Consider the following 15141-nt stretch of genomic DNA (forward strand, 5'->3'; position numbering starts at 1 on the left):
TTACTCAAGCTACAACAAAGACTGTACTGTACAAAAGAGGTTGAGGTTGAATTAGGGTTTTGACAGGGCATTGTCACCATGACTGCATCAAAGTGTGAACTGATGAGGTTAGCAGCGATATTATGTGGTAAGGATGACTCCATCTTTCCTACTACTAGTCCAAGAAGGCCCCTTGGGTCAGGCCATTCCCCTATAAATTGCCCCAAGCCCACGTTTCGTGGTTGAAATCTTCACAAAACACACACACACTCCCTCTCTGTCTCAGTCTCTGTGCTTCCGAATCGGCTTTGAACCATGGCGGCTCTGGACTCCGACGTGCCGATGACCCCCGCCGGCGAAGCGTCGAGCAGCGACGCCCCTCTTCTTCCTGCTCCTCTTCCTCCGGCGTCTTCTTCGTCGGCGTCGTCGTCGTCGTCGAGGAAACCGAAGCGGTTCGAGATCAAGAAGTGGAACGCCGTCTCGCTCTGGGCCTGGGGTACCTTCCCTCGAACCCTAACCCTGTTCCCTCTGCTTCCTTGTCGCTTTTTGAGCAATGGGTATTGATCGAATCTCTCTGTCTCCCCCTCTGCTGGTGGTTGCAGATATCGTCGTGGACAACTGCGCTATCTGCAGGAACCACATCATGGATCTGTGTGAGTTTCGATCGGCTACCGCAGTAACGTGCTTTTGAAGCTCTTTAGGTTGTTTGTGATCTCTAAGGTTGTATTTTTTTGCTTGCTGTCGTCAGGCATTGAGTGCCAAGCTAATCAAGCGAGCGCCACTAGCGAGGAGTGCACGGTTGCTTGGGGTAAACTTTGATTTCTCGATTCTATGTCCGTTTAGGCGCCGGCCTCGTGTGTTGCGGTTGTTAGATACTTGCTGTTTGATGATGGGATAGTGAGGATTTCGCTAATGCTAGAATTTGGAACTGAACTGATGATGAGCGGTGAATGTAGGAGCATTGAGACTATAATTAAGTGTATTCGCTTTGATCGATGTTCTCGAATCGAAGCATGTAGAAGGTTGTGTCGATTACTGTTTAGCACATGAGCATATTGGTGTTCTTTGAGAGTAATCTCGATTTCTATTTCAACGCGTGCATTATCATGTTTCATCGCGAAATCATAAAAGGTCTGTTGTTATACTAAAGTGCAGTTTCCGGCGTGAAGATTTCTGTGATTGACAATGCTATGTTTCCTAATTGTGAAATTTTTTTTGTCTAGTTGCTTTGGTCTTGTTTCAATCCCTTATCAACTGAGGACTTAGTAATTAGATCAGTCTTTCTGAATAGGGATCGACGGCAGAATGGAACGTCTTTGAAGGTTTTGATACCCATTGTTCTGGGCTTATTTCTCTGTTATATTCCCCCTTTTGGAAGTTTGAGCTTTTTAAGATGATGTGTACCCAAGTAAATTGATGTTTACCAACAGTCCATTTCGCCTCACAAGAATAAGACTTGCCATGATTGATATTAGCATAATGGAAATTAGAAAGAAAAAGCGCACAATGAAGTATGAGTGCACTTTTTGCTCTCAGAAGAGTAAGAGTTCGTTGCCATCAGTTGTATTTTCGTTACTACTTATGTTTGTAGTTTACATTGGCATATTGACTACTTTCCTTTGCTGAAATTTTCCATGTGGGGGCACCGTTGATTTCCTTGTCTAAGATGTCCCGTTTACCTGCCTAAGTGCGCCCACAGTAATAGTTTATTTACAACATTTATTACAAAACCGTTACTCCTGGGTTCTGTGACCAATGAAAGAGAAAAAACCTGTGGGTGCTTGAGAGTCCATTGCTTAATATTCTAACTGGGAATACTATATTATAGCATGTTGTCTTTTGGGAGGTAATAATCTGATGGTTCCTTGTTGCTCTTTGGTTATAGTTGTAAAATCATTTTGAGAAAGGAACGCTCTGCCCTCAATCATCAAAGGGCACACTTACATGGACAAGCTTTTCGTCTTCTTTTATGAGACCGGATTACCATGAAGATGATTCTTTTGCTCAATTATAGTCTATCTAGGTTTCTACTATCATATGATAAACGATTTTAATAATTTAAGGTCCGTTGTTCTTTTGAAGAACAAAAGAAAGGTCCATTGTTCTTTTGTTATCGCTGGCAATAGTAGTTTGTTTATTTTGGGCAACTGTTCCTTGGCTCATCAAATCTCTCTTCTTGATGCTATAGGAGTTTGCAACCACGCATTTCATTTTCACTGCATCAGCCGATGGCTCAAGACTCGTCAAGTGTGTCCATTGGGTATGTTTTTAGCTGTGTTCCCTGTCTCTCTCCAATTACAACATTGCTGATTTGTTTATGTATCTGGTCTGATCTTTCGATTGTGCCTTGCATTCTACAGATAATAGCGAATGGGAATTTCAGAAGTATGGTCATTAGAGCCTTCCGTTCAACATCCTTTTGCTGCTATTTCAATACCTGCACTGAAGTCGGAAGGCACAATGTGTTGATCTGTCGAAACATTTGACTCTCGGCCCTGTAACCTTCCCCACTCCTCCTGTTGGAGTTTCATTGGATGGAGAGTGATCAGAAAACATTATTTGCAATTAATGTGAATCTCTCTCTCTCATGCGCTTATCTGCGCGCTGCTTTATCAGGGTTCTGCATATGTTATATGATCTTACTTTAGACGTTGGGATGAGATTTGGTGCTCTAGTTAGGCTATGCTTCTTCTTTTGAGGCGTGAAAGCCATCGTGCATAAGCATCTGTACTATCTTTGTTACCCTCGAGCTCCTGATGCTGCTCTTCAACACAATACACTCTTCGCTGCCAAGTTTGCAGTGTTGATTAATGACTCGGATTAGTATCTTATTATCTCATACCCAGTTCAATGGCATGTATATACTATTGAATTCCTGTCATCGTAGTAACTGAACTGACAATCTGGGGAAGTGCAGTTGCGTAGTTGACAGCTTGTAGTCTTGGAACCTTCCATTCTTTTGCGGAAGCGCAGGAACTAGACCTGAGTCTTAAATCCATATATGACTCAATGGTTTTTTTTTTAAAAATGAATCGTATATGGTCACTTCAAATTTGAAGAGTCTACCCCTAACGGGTTTTAAAATTTAAAGCATTAAATAAACGGGCTTAACAACCCGCTAGGGCTGATGTTCTCTTCTCTCTCCCTCTTCGCTATCACCTTCTCACTAGTTGCTGTCATCCTCTCCAGTTTGCTCCCCGAACCCTAAGCTCTTTTGCTTCCGCAATTCGTCTTCCTCGCCACAACAATCACTTACTAGTCACAGTCTCTTAAACCCTCGCAAAACCTCTCACGTCTCTCCGGCCCGACCTCCCAATGGCCACCTCTCGTTGAAGTGCCGTCAGTTTGATTACTTCGACTAGCAACAGAGGTTCGCCTCTTCGACATCGTCGGACAATTCCACCTCCTTCTCTCCTTCTGGAGGATCCTGGAGCCTCTGCTGTTCAAGTTCGTCGCCGACATGGCTGTGTCACCTTCATTGGAGAACGGCCACAAGAGGCTCAAGATAGAGGTATTGCCCAATGAGGAAATCGAGAGCACGAGCCGAGGAAGGCATGGGGTTGCAGAGGAGAAAGGGAGAGGCGCAAGCAAGAACAAGGTCACGAGGACCGTTGGGTCGTTGAATTCAAGGGAGAATATGCAAGTTGAGCCGCAAGAGTGCCCGAAGTTCGGGTTGACTTCAGTTTGTGGTTGGAGAAGGGACATGGAAGATGTCGTTTCAGCCGCAATGACTTAAAAAAAATTTCCGCGTTAGTCTGAATACTTTTTCTTTGTCACTAATATAGTTTAAATTTGCTATATGCTTAAATTGCCATAGTTAAAAAAGTGAGTTGTTAGATGGGTTTGGGTTGGTCCTGGATTAGGTTGGGTATGGGTTATTTTAATTGTCTAGAAAATAAAAGTGAGTTAAATGGGTGAATGGCTCACCCAAATCCAATCCTACCCACTCATTTGTCACCGATGCTACAATTGAAACTCTGCTTCAACTACAAACAAATTGTATGGAGAAAGTCAAAACGAAACGAGATTGAATGGAGCACAAAAGGAAAATTTAAAAGAGAGAAACGTCGCCTGAGAGATTCGAACTCTCGCGGGGAAACCCCATGTACTTAGCAGGCACACGCCTTAACCACTCGGCCAAAGCGACGCTTTGGTTGATACATGATGCTATTAAATATATTTAACTTCAATTTCTCACCCTCACACCATCGTCATGGAACATTAAAAGAAAACGAACGGCTATCTCGAATTTTTTATATCATTACGTACGCACCACGCCCATTAAGGGCCATATGGTAGCTAGGGCCAATAGTAATGTAAATTTTCTTGTCATTCTCGTGACTTTAGATTGCATACTCTTTATGCTTATCGATGATATAATTTATTTGATTCTCTTCTCACGCACTATTCCAGGCCAACTTTTTTTTTTCGGGGTAAAAGAAAACTTTTGCAGGGCCGACCGTGGCAACCAACTATATATCTGTCTTACGTGCCGCAAAATTCAACCCAAAGTCGCGACTAACCGTATAATAAATTTGCAATTACACGTGAGTTTGGTAAAGGGCAACCTCTCACTCCAAGTGCGCATCCCAAATTAGACATTAAATAATCATCCGAACTACCATAAGGTGGCGTGGGCCATGTGATATTCTAAATACTCGTGAGTGATGTGGCAGGTAATGATGCACCATGATAATTCTATATAGCAGGTGAATTGTGAAGCACTGACTCTAAGTAGCCATTACACACAAGAAGCGGTCCCATTCTTGATAGTTAATCAGTAATGCTCTTCCCGCGTGGGGTGGTGTTAAAATTAGGTTGTGGGGATCGAGATAATGGAGGTCGGGCCTATCTTGATTAAGGATGAGTATGATCCAGATAGGCGGTTCCCACCCTGGAATCGGGAACCGCCAACTAAGTACCGGTTCTGAAAAATTGAAATCGGGAAGTGCCCGTTAATTCCATGAATCCACTTGGGAACCGGACGGTCCGGTTCCCGAGTGTATCCATGAACCGGCCCCCAATCCTTACAAAATTGCAAGGGGAAAGGTAAGAATAATTAAAAAAAAAATCTGAATGAAGGTTTTACCTATCAAACACGAAATGATATTGTGATTTTAGGATGAATGCTTACATTTTTTTAATATATATCGGTCTGGTTCGGGTGGATGGTTCCACGCATGGAACTAGGAACCGGACCGGTACTCACCAGTTTCAGTACAGTACTGGAACTGGGAACCGAACTGGTCGCTATGAGAATCATCGGATATGGGTCTGTCCAGTTCAATTCCTGGTTCTTTACACACCCCTATTGCTTATAGATCAAAACCTCCTGATAATGCTTAATAGATACCCTTCCGAACACGTTTAAGAGCTGATTTCTGATTTTGTATAGATTCCAGGTAAAATTAGGTCTCGATCCCTCCACGGAATAAATTTGACAAAAGTTAGGGTACATACAATTTGTCATTTAAATAAGTCGGGTCATATTTAAGCATCGACACGGTTCCGCAACATATCTTTATTTTTTTCGTTTTACAAGTCAATCTTGCCATCTTCAACGTAACGAGACTTGTTTTATGGAAACAATCTTTGGATTTTTTTGGCCTTGAGGAGGAGGAGTCGGTGAAAGTACAAAAAGCGCAAAGGGTGGCATGTGGTTCCTCCGTGTGGTAAAATTAGGTCTCGATCCCTCTACAGAATAAATTTGACAAAAGTTAGGGTACATAGAATTCGTCATTTAAATAAGTCGGGTCGTATTCAAGCATCAACACGGTTCCGCAACATATCTTGATTTTTTTCATTTTACAAGTCAATCTTGCGATCTTCAACGTAACGACACTTGTTTTATGGAAACAATCTTTGGATTTTTCGGCCCTGAGGAGGAGGAGGAGGAGGTGAAAGTACAAAATGCGCAAAGGGTGGTGTGCGGTTCCTCCGTGCTGCATGCATCCGTTTCAGAGAAAACCTGCGGTTTGGAAATTTGTCGAAGATTTTGATATTTTTATGGTGCGCGTCCCTCGATGCGGAAGATGGCTCAATCGTCGCCACCATCTGCGGTTTCATGTTTTCCTGCTCGCCCATACCATCCATGTGAAATCATCGTTTTTTTTTTCTGCTTTTGCTCTGTCTTTGCTTTCAAATGTTTGAAAGTCTTCCCACCACTCCCCTACCTTGGTCAGTGACAGCACGCGCCTGTGCTAAATCCAAATCCAATGTTGGACTCGGTTTAACTCTTCAATCTTTCCCAAATTCCACCTTCTTAGCTCACAGTTTGGAAGGATTCTTTTTTCGCCTCATGTCTAGTTCTTACTGGATTGTCTTTGATCGGCGGACAAGTAATCCATCTGAAACCATTCTCGGACTCTGTTTTTTTCGTGCAAAATGAGTTGATAAAAATTGCTTTCATCATTTACAATAATATACGCCTGAACATTAGGAAAATAAGCCTTTTTCAGCAAAGAAATATTGGAAAGAAGAAACTTAGAGATTGGGGAAAGGTGTCTATGTTTGCGAGTAGCCATGGGAGCCAAGGTTGTGCTGCCAGCAGGGTCTCCATAGGGGGGGGGGGTGAACACTCCTAATGAGGCTTAGTATGCACACGTTGGAGGTCTTACGATCCAGGCGAGGGTGGATCTGTCCTCGCTCTATAGGTCGCACAACCCACGGGAAGATGGACCTGGACCGTTCTTCGCCCGAGATCGACTCAAGCCGGGTGGATTCACCCTTGCTTGGCTTGCATGAGATGGGCATGGATGGTAGTTTCGCTAGGTAAGGAGGACCCATTACTTAATTCCTCAAATCCCAAGACCCGGGCAAGTTATCCATCATTCTATCCCGATCTCATCCGGATAAATTCGGACGGACGTCGCGAAACTATCAAATAGTATCGGTGGTGACCTTAAATTCGGGCTACCAAACGCCCTCCGTGGTGGGGCTCATGACGGCAGGGGAAAATCGACGCGCCTTCGCGCGTGGTGGAGGTGGGGGGAGGAGGAAGGTTCCTTCGGAGACGTGAGTTCAAAGCGAGCGAGTGAGTCAGTGGCTGGCTGGCTGGCTGGCTGGCACGCACGAGGTGTGTGAGGGGGGCGAGCGGTGAGGAAATGGGGCGGGTACGGCCGCACTCTCTCTCTCGTATTGGATTGGGCCCGCGTTCCGGGTCAAAATTGTTGACTGGGGAAACCGAAAGAAAGGACAGACAGGAAGGAAAGTGGGGTATAGCCGTTAGGCCCTGAATTGGCGTGAGATCTCCTCGTCCCCCACGCGCAACACGACAGCATCATGCCTCCTCCTCCCCTCCTTTCCCATGTACAGGTGTGTGCGCCACACTCTCGTTCCCCATCCTGCCCCTAGATTTTGTCCGAAATCAATCTTTTCACTCTTTCGAGAAGAACCAGAGTTTTACTCATTCCTTCATTTTAAAAAAAAATCACCGTCGAAGTATTGAAAAGAAATTATAAGTGAAAGTACTAAAACTTGTAACCAGAGTGTAATCCATTCCTGAATTTGTCAAAAAAAAAATACAATCGAGTTATAAAACTTATCACGAAAGTATAATCAAGTCTTAAAACTTTTAAAAAGTCCAATCGAGGTGCAATCGAGTTTTGATAAATTGTAGGACTTAATTGAACTTTTTTGACAAATTTTAAGATTTTCAGTGCACTTATTCCTACAAGAAAATACCTATCGCCTTTTAAAAGTTTAGGATACCACTGAAAATTATAGAAGCTTTGGAAAATTGCAGAATGACCTGAGATGTCAATCAACTGATGTCGAATTTTGCGATTGAAAATAAAGAAAAAGAAAATCAAATCAAATGCCGAATTTCATATGAGTAAAAAAATCATTATAAAAAAAATCCTCATTATCATTCAACATGGAATATCCAAAAAAAATCACATATGAAAATTAGAAATGTCGTGTCACCAGATCGTGTCGTATAAAACATAAAAACTTTTACATAGCGCAATTGAGAAATGTACTGTGTACCAAAAGGACTCGTGACATGATTAGATTAAGTTATGCGAACGGGCCGTTACGTGGACTAAGTTAGTTTTGATTAGTGAGCATCTTCACCAACTAAGCGTTGTGAACGTAAATTTCACATGGAAGGATGCCTTGGAGGTGCAATGGCAATATGCGTAATAAGAGGGAAATCCAAGCCCATTCTCCCAAAGAGTTGGAAATATAACCCCGACACGAGTTCTCTCTCTCTCTCTCGCTCTCCTTCCCATCTTCTTCCTTCCTCTGACACTGTCCCCTTGCTAGCCCACTGCGTCTCTTCCACTCTCTCTCTGTCTCTCGGCCATGGCCAACCTCCGCATCCGCTCGCTCGCCCCTCTGCAATGCCTGGCGCTGCTGCTGCTCTCGGTCGCCGCGACGGCGGCGACGGCGGCGGAGGCGGCGGCCAAGAGGACGTACATTGTCCACATGAACTCCCACCAGATGCCTCCCTCCTTCGCCACTCGCCGCGACTGGTACGCCTCCAACCTCCACTCCCTCTCCTCCTCCTCCTCCTCCGACGACGACGACGCCGAGGACCCCCTCCTCTACGCCTACACCGCCGCGTTCCACGGGTTCGCCGCCTCCCTCGACCCGGGCGAGGCCGACTCGCTCCGGGCGTCCGCCTCCGTCCTCGGCGTCTACGAGGACACCGTCTACGACCTCCACACCACCCGGACCCCCGCGTTCCTCGGCATCTCCGGCGACCTCGGGCTGTCGGAGGACCCGCAGGAGGGAGGTCCGAGCGGCGGGAAGACGCGGGCCTTCGGCGACGTCGTCGTCGGGGTCCTGGACACCGGGGTGTGGCCGGAGTCGAAGAGCTTCGACGATGCGGGCATGCCGGAAGTGCCGGCCCGGTGGAAGGGCGAGTGTGAATCGGGCCCGGACTTCAGCCCGAAGTCGTGTAACAAGAAGCTGGTCGGAGCTCGGTTCTTCTCCAAGGGATATCACATGGCCTCTGGTAATTAGTCATTAATTCGACATGATTCATCAAGTTTTTGGCTTTAAATTTTCTCTTTTTCTTTGATCATCTGTGCTAAGGTAAGTAATTACTGTGGTGGGGTTCAATTTTTAGTAAGAATGAAGCATAATCTAATCGAAAGCATGTCATTCGTGTCTGAATTGGGTGATCTGCAGAAATTTGAAATGATCATCGAATTGGTGCTCTCAGAAAAGTTGCTTGCTTGAGTTATAATTGAACGGTTCTTGCGTCTCTGGGTGGTGACGACTTTGCATTTTTGTTTTGGATAAATCGAAGGTGCGAATTTCTTGAAGAAGCCTAAGGAATTGGAGTCGCCGAGAGACCAAGACGGGCACGGGACTCACACGGCCAGCACCGCCGCCGGATCGCCGGTGACCAACGCCAGCCTTCTCGGGTACGCCAGCGGGACGGCGCGAGGGATGGCCGACCACGCTCGCGTGGCCGTTTACAAGGTCTGCTGGAGCTCCGGCTGCTTCGGGTCGGACATCCTCGCGGGGATGGACCGAGCCATCCTCGACGGCGTCGACGTCCTCTCGCTCTCTCTCGGCGGCGGGACTGCCCCGTATTACCGCGACACAATCGCCATCGGCGCGTTCACCGCCATGGAGAAGGGCATTTTTGTTTCTTGCTCCGCTGGGAACAGCGGGCCGGCAAGGGCCTCACTCGCCAATGTGGCGCCTTGGATCATGACCGTCGGCGCCGGAACAATCGATCGTGATTTTCCGGCATACGCCCTGTTAGGCAACGGCAAGCGCTACGCCGGGGTCTCCCTCTATTCGGGGCCTGGGATGGGGCATAAACCCGTGGCCGTGATTTATAACAAAGGGTCCAATAGCTCGGGCAACCTGTGCTTGCCCGGGTCGCTCAACCCAGCCCTGACGCGTGGGAAGGTGGTGCTGTGCGACCGGGGGGTGAACGCCCGTGTTGAGAAAGGTGAGGTGGTGAGGGACGCGGGCGGAGTGGGGATGATACTGGCGAACACGGCTGCGAACGGGGAGGAACTGGTGGCGGACAGCCACCTGATCCCGGCAGTCGCTGTGGGGAGGAAAATGGGTGATGTGATAAGGGAGTACGTGAAGAGCGACGCGAATCCGACGGCGGTGCTCGGCTTTAGAGGGACGGTGGTGAACGTGAGGCCGTCACCGGTGGTCGCAGCGTTCAGCTCCAGGGGGCCCAACATGGTGACGCCGGAGATACTGAAGCCGGACGTGATCGGGCCGGGGGTTAACATATTGGCCGCCTGGTCGGACGCGGTCGGGCCCACCGGGCTGGAGTCCGATACCCGGAAGAGCCCGTTCAACATAATGTCAGGTATGGTTCTGCCTAACGGCTAGATTTTCATTTATGAAGTTTCTCACTTTTTCCTAATGCGATGTTGACGTGTGCAAAAACTGTAGCTGGGCGTACTCCCAATTACTTTAATGCATTGAGTATCTGCTTGAGCATCACAGAAGGGCTAGGTTGTCGTGCATAGGCTGCTGTGGGGTACCACCTTCAATGTGCCTCAAAAGTCTATAAATAATGGAGAAGGTGGTCCCAATTGATGAACCAAATTGTATGCATCTAACGGTAATCTATGGTGTCGTTGTAAAACTTTGATCTGCACCGTAATTGAACGTGGCAGAGCAATCGATTGTTAATCCTCAGATGACATTCTTGACACTTGCTGAGAATTCGCCTACGATCGATCAGCTATTATCGATCTAGATGCGACTTATGTGGCATAGTTTCAAGTGTATCGATGATGCGGTATTGTGTAACTATGAATGCTATCATCACTGACACGCTTAACCGGTTTTTTTGAAGGTACATCCATGTCATGCCCGCACATAAGCGGAGTCGCGGCACTGCTCAAATCTGCCCATCCAAATTGGAGCCCGAGCGCGATCAAGTCCGCTCTCATGACCTCCGCCTACGTCCTGGACAACACAAGGTCTCCTCTCCGGGACGCCGGCGGCGGCGGGTTCTCCACTCCTTGGGCTCATGGTTCGGGCCATGTGGACCCGCAAAAGGCCCTCTCTCCTGGCCTCGTGTACGACCTCACGGCCGAAGACTACATCGCCTTTCTCTGCTCCCTAGACTACACCATCGACCACGTGAAAGCCATCGTCAAGCGCCCCAACGTCACATGCTCTCGTAAATTCTCCGACCCCGGTGAACTCAACTACCCGTCATTCTCGGTGGTGTTTGAGGACAAGAAGGTCGTGAGATACACTCGCGAGCTGACCAACGTGGGGACCGCAGGGTCTGCGTACGAAGTGTCGGTCACAGGCCCGTCAACGGTCGGGGTGACGGTGAAGCCGAGGAAGCTTGTCTTCCCGAATGTTGGGGACAAGAGGAGGTACACGGTCACCTTTGTCTCGAAAAAGGGCACGAACCCGATGACGAGGTCGGAGTTCGGCAGCATCGTTTGGAGCAATGCCCAAAACCAAGTTCGGAGTCCGGTGGCTTATGCTTGGACCAAGTTGGTGAGCTGAGTACAGTCGATGTTTTCTGGCTTCCGGTGCGGTGTTTCGACTTTTCCCCTCGACTGGCTCAGTTACGAGCTGCTACTTATGACTGAAGTAGCTTAGCTTTTTCTCAACCGACTAGGGCGGAATCAATAGAAGGCCGTGCTGTGCCATGCCGTGTTGCTATTAAACCGGCAATTCTATATGTAGGCGTAGGATTGAAGGGAGCAAGAGTGAAATTTGTACTTTGATTTCATGGTAAACGTTGATACAGCAGAAGTGTGAGGCTGAGGTCTTTGTTTTTAAAACACCTCAAACAAGGAACTATTGTTTACTCATGTTGTTATTTGTTTGGAGGCTTTTGTTCATGTTCCAATACTCTGGTCTCAGCCAGGCGGAGTGTACTGATCTGGTGCTTTGAGCAAAGAAAGGACCATGAGAAGATTTTGCAAATTCTTAGGTATCGAGAACGACACCACCGGTTTGAAAATTACTAATTTCTTAGTTCAATCCTCGAAATTCTAAAGTCCCGCTTGTCAAATGATATAGATTTGATCAAAATGATGTCATAACCCAAAAGCATTTATATACGGACGACATACTCTCACCGGCGGAACTCAGCCGCCACTCGCTGGTGGCACGCCGGTTGCTTATCGATGGCTAAGGCAATGTTAGGGTTTTTTAGAACATTTCCGGAATTATGAAAGTTGAGCGAGAGCAAAGTTAAAAGAAAAATAAGTCCTTGAATTTCGGAAACGTAACATTCAAAAATACCTTCAAAGCACCTCAAAAATTTTGCCAGGGAATCCTAAAGAGCTTTGCAAATGCTGAACCAAACGCACCTGAAATTGTTCAAAAACATGAACAGTAATCATCTGGTCCGACTATAATTTCGAAAGATTTGTACCCCACCTGAAAATCGGTCCAGAACTGCAAATGCTACTTGAATACACTATCGCGGATAACGATTTGAGTGTGAGTAGGCTAAAAAGAACGGAAAGTGTGAGGAGTAGGCTCAAGAAGCAGAGTGACATGCCACGGTCAAGCAGCTCAAATGAGTGATCTGTTCAAATGAGTAATTATCCAATATCTCCGAGTCCCGTGATCTCAAGTATGAGCGCCACAATGCCTCTCTTCAAAATGGCGAGAACAACCAATATGACGAGAACGATGACTAGTCCGATCATAATGAGGATAATCACCCGATGTGGCAAACGTGCTCCCAAAATGTGGCCTGCGTATTTATCTGCGTCGAATCAAGAGAAGAAAGTAACCTGAGAGATTGTTCTACCCGGCCTCCAAACTAAGATAAAATATACTAACCTTGGACTAGGAGATTCTCCTCTAACCCGCCCCTCCTCGGCATCACCTCAGGTGAGGTTACCGCCTCCGCCACCCGTGCTATGGTGTAGGTGTAGAGGAAGGGGTTGGAGGAGAAGGGGTGGAGACGGCATCGGAGGAGTAGGCGGGTGCGAAGATGGCATCCAACGAGGTGGAGACGGAGGGGATGGAGACGGCATCACAGGAGTAGGAGAGGGAGAACACCAGCAGTGTCAGGGACGCCATGGCCTCAAGTATGAGTGCCACAATGCCTCTCTTCAAAATGCTCTTCTTTACATTCCTCATCCTATCTAGTGCGGTGGCAGCACGGGTGGCGGTAGCGACACGGGTGGCAAAGGAAACCCCATAAGCCTGAATAACAAAAAATGAAAAGAAAAAACGAAAAACAAATTAGAAGTTAAATTAAAAGAAAAAGTTAAAATCTAGGATAAACAAATTAAAAATTCAAACACATCGTAAACAACATAAGCCTCGATAATGAAAAAAAGAAAAGAAAAACATTAACTCTATTAGTAAGATCTTAACTTTTTCTATTTATCAATTTTTTAAGCTGACTTAATCACTTTGAATTTAAGAATGGATGTTAGAGATAATTAGGAATTTGTCTAGGATAAGTTCCATTGTTACAGATATCTTGATAATTTTATTGATTATTTGTATCTCTCAAGATTGCGCGTATATCGCACGTGTATTGCACGTATGCTGCACATATGTTGCACGTGTATCTTCATTTGATTTTGCATATATTGATTGAGCTATTATTCTAGAATAGTTATCTAATAAAGTCTATAAATAAACTGATGTATTCTTTATTAATATATACATATCGAAATATATATAAATTAAGTATTAAAATATTTAAATAATAAATCATGCTTTCATTTAAAAACTTAAGGTTTTAGAAAAATTGACAGTTTTTCCACCAAAATCTCACTTGCCCCATTGTTTATTAAGTGGTTATTTGCTTCATGGCTTTTGTTCATGTTCCAATTCTCGGGTCTCAGCCAGGCAAAGTGTACTGATCTGCTTTGTGCTTTGAGCAAAGAAAGGAACATGACAAGGTTTTGCAAATCCTTAGGCATTGAGAACGACACCACCGGTTTGATAATTACTAATATCTTAGGCCCAAGAAGGAGAGTAACATGCGACAGTCAAGCAACTCAAATGAGCAATCTGTTCAAACGAGTAATTATCCAATATCTCAGAGTTCCATGATCTGAAATATGAGTGCCCTCTCTTCAAAATGGCGAGAACAATCGATATGGCAAGAATGACGACTAGTCCGATTCACAATGAGGATAATCACCCAATGTGGCAAATGTACTCCCAAAATGTGGTTAGCGTATTTCTCTGTATCGAATTGAGAGAAGAAAGTAACCCATGAGATTGTTCTACCCAGCCTCCAAATCAAGATAAAATATACTAACCTTGGACTGGGAGATTCTCCTCTACCCGTCCCTCCTCGCCGTCACCTCAGGGGGTTTCCACCTCCGCCACCCATGCCGCAATGTAGGTGTAAAGGAGGGGGTCGGAGGAGGAGGGGGCAGAGACGGCATCGGAGGAGGGATGGAGATGGCATCCTACGAGGCGGAGACAGCATCGGAGGAGGGGGCAGAGACGGTGTCGGAGGAGTAGGAGGGGCTGAGACGGCAAGGCCGGAGACGGCGTCGGAGGAATAGGAGAGGGAAAACACCAGCAGTGGACGCCATGGCCTCAAGTATAAGCGCCACAATGCCTCTCTTCAAAATGCTCTTCTTTACATTCCTCATCCTATCTAGTGCAGCGGTGGCACGGGTGGTGGAGGGAACCCCACTTGAGCTATCGCCGAGGAGGGATGGGGGAGAGGAGAAGCTCCTAGGTCAGTATGCAGTTTTCGGCCGGTGATGGCCGACGAGGGACCCCGGCGGCCTCGCCTTACTTTGATGTTTTGCCCTCTCTTGGTTTCAATTAAAAGTTGTGGGTTGTTTTTTGTGCTCGTCGCGCCTTTTGATTTTTGATCCGTGTGTTTGATGAAGTCTTATGCTGAGAAGTGGATGGATGAGGTGGTGTATTGCATTTTATTCGTGGATACAATGAAGCATGAGTCAAGCATGACCCCCTAACATGCAATGTTAGACTGCATATAATTATGAATTTTTCGATCTTTTTCTTTTCGTAGAAATTTTCATCATGAATTAACGCTAAATACTAAACTAGACACGTCAATCACATCCTAAACAACATAAGCCCGGACAACGAAAACAAGAAAAGAAAATCGATAACTTTATTAGTAAGATCTTAACTTTTTATTTTACTTTTTCTATTTACCGATTTTTCAAAATGACTTAGTGCATGTTTGACAACTTGCCAAATAGTAACTGATTCTGTTCTTTTATTCTCAGAATCAGT

General features: G+C 46.0%; 2 protein-coding genes and 1 non-coding gene across 3 annotated transcripts; 2 read left to right on the forward strand and 1 right to left on the reverse strand.

The window, feature by feature from the left end:
- The first annotated feature begins 212 nt into the window (after window positions 1-212).
- Window positions 213-2818, forward strand: LOC115688214 (RING-box protein 1a-like). Its single transcript, XM_030613978.2, has 5 exons — window positions 213-475; window positions 582-632; window positions 728-787; window positions 2168-2239; window positions 2340-2818. Exons 1-5 carry the CDS (start codon window positions 295-297, stop codon window positions 2375-2377), a joined length of 402 nt encoding a protein of 133 aa, XP_030469838.1. The 5' UTR covers window positions 213-294; the 3' UTR covers window positions 2378-2818.
- A 1226-nt stretch (window positions 2819-4044) lies between these two features.
- On the reverse strand, window positions 4045-4126 carry TRNAS-GCU (transfer RNA serine (anticodon GCU)). Its single transcript has one exon. It is a non-coding gene; the product is annotated as a tRNA-Ser (tRNA).
- A 4063-nt stretch (window positions 4127-8189) lies between these two features.
- LOC115663054 (subtilisin-like protease SBT1.8) lies at window positions 8190-11720 on the forward strand. The gene is made up of 3 exons (XM_030585107.2): window positions 8190-8941; window positions 9239-10273; window positions 10769-11720. Exons 1-3 carry the CDS (start codon window positions 8287-8289, stop codon window positions 11437-11439), a joined length of 2361 nt encoding a protein of 786 aa, XP_030440967.1. The 5' UTR covers window positions 8190-8286; the 3' UTR covers window positions 11440-11720.
- Window positions 11721-15141: the final 3421 nt, after the last annotated feature.

This window comes from Syzygium oleosum, unplaced genomic scaffold (assembly GCF_021117445.2).
Source record: "Syzygium oleosum isolate NSW1041296 unplaced genomic scaffold, Sole_v2.1 Sole_v2.04, whole genome shotgun sequence".
NCBI lineage: Eukaryota > Viridiplantae > Streptophyta > Magnoliopsida > Myrtales > Myrtaceae > Syzygium > Syzygium oleosum.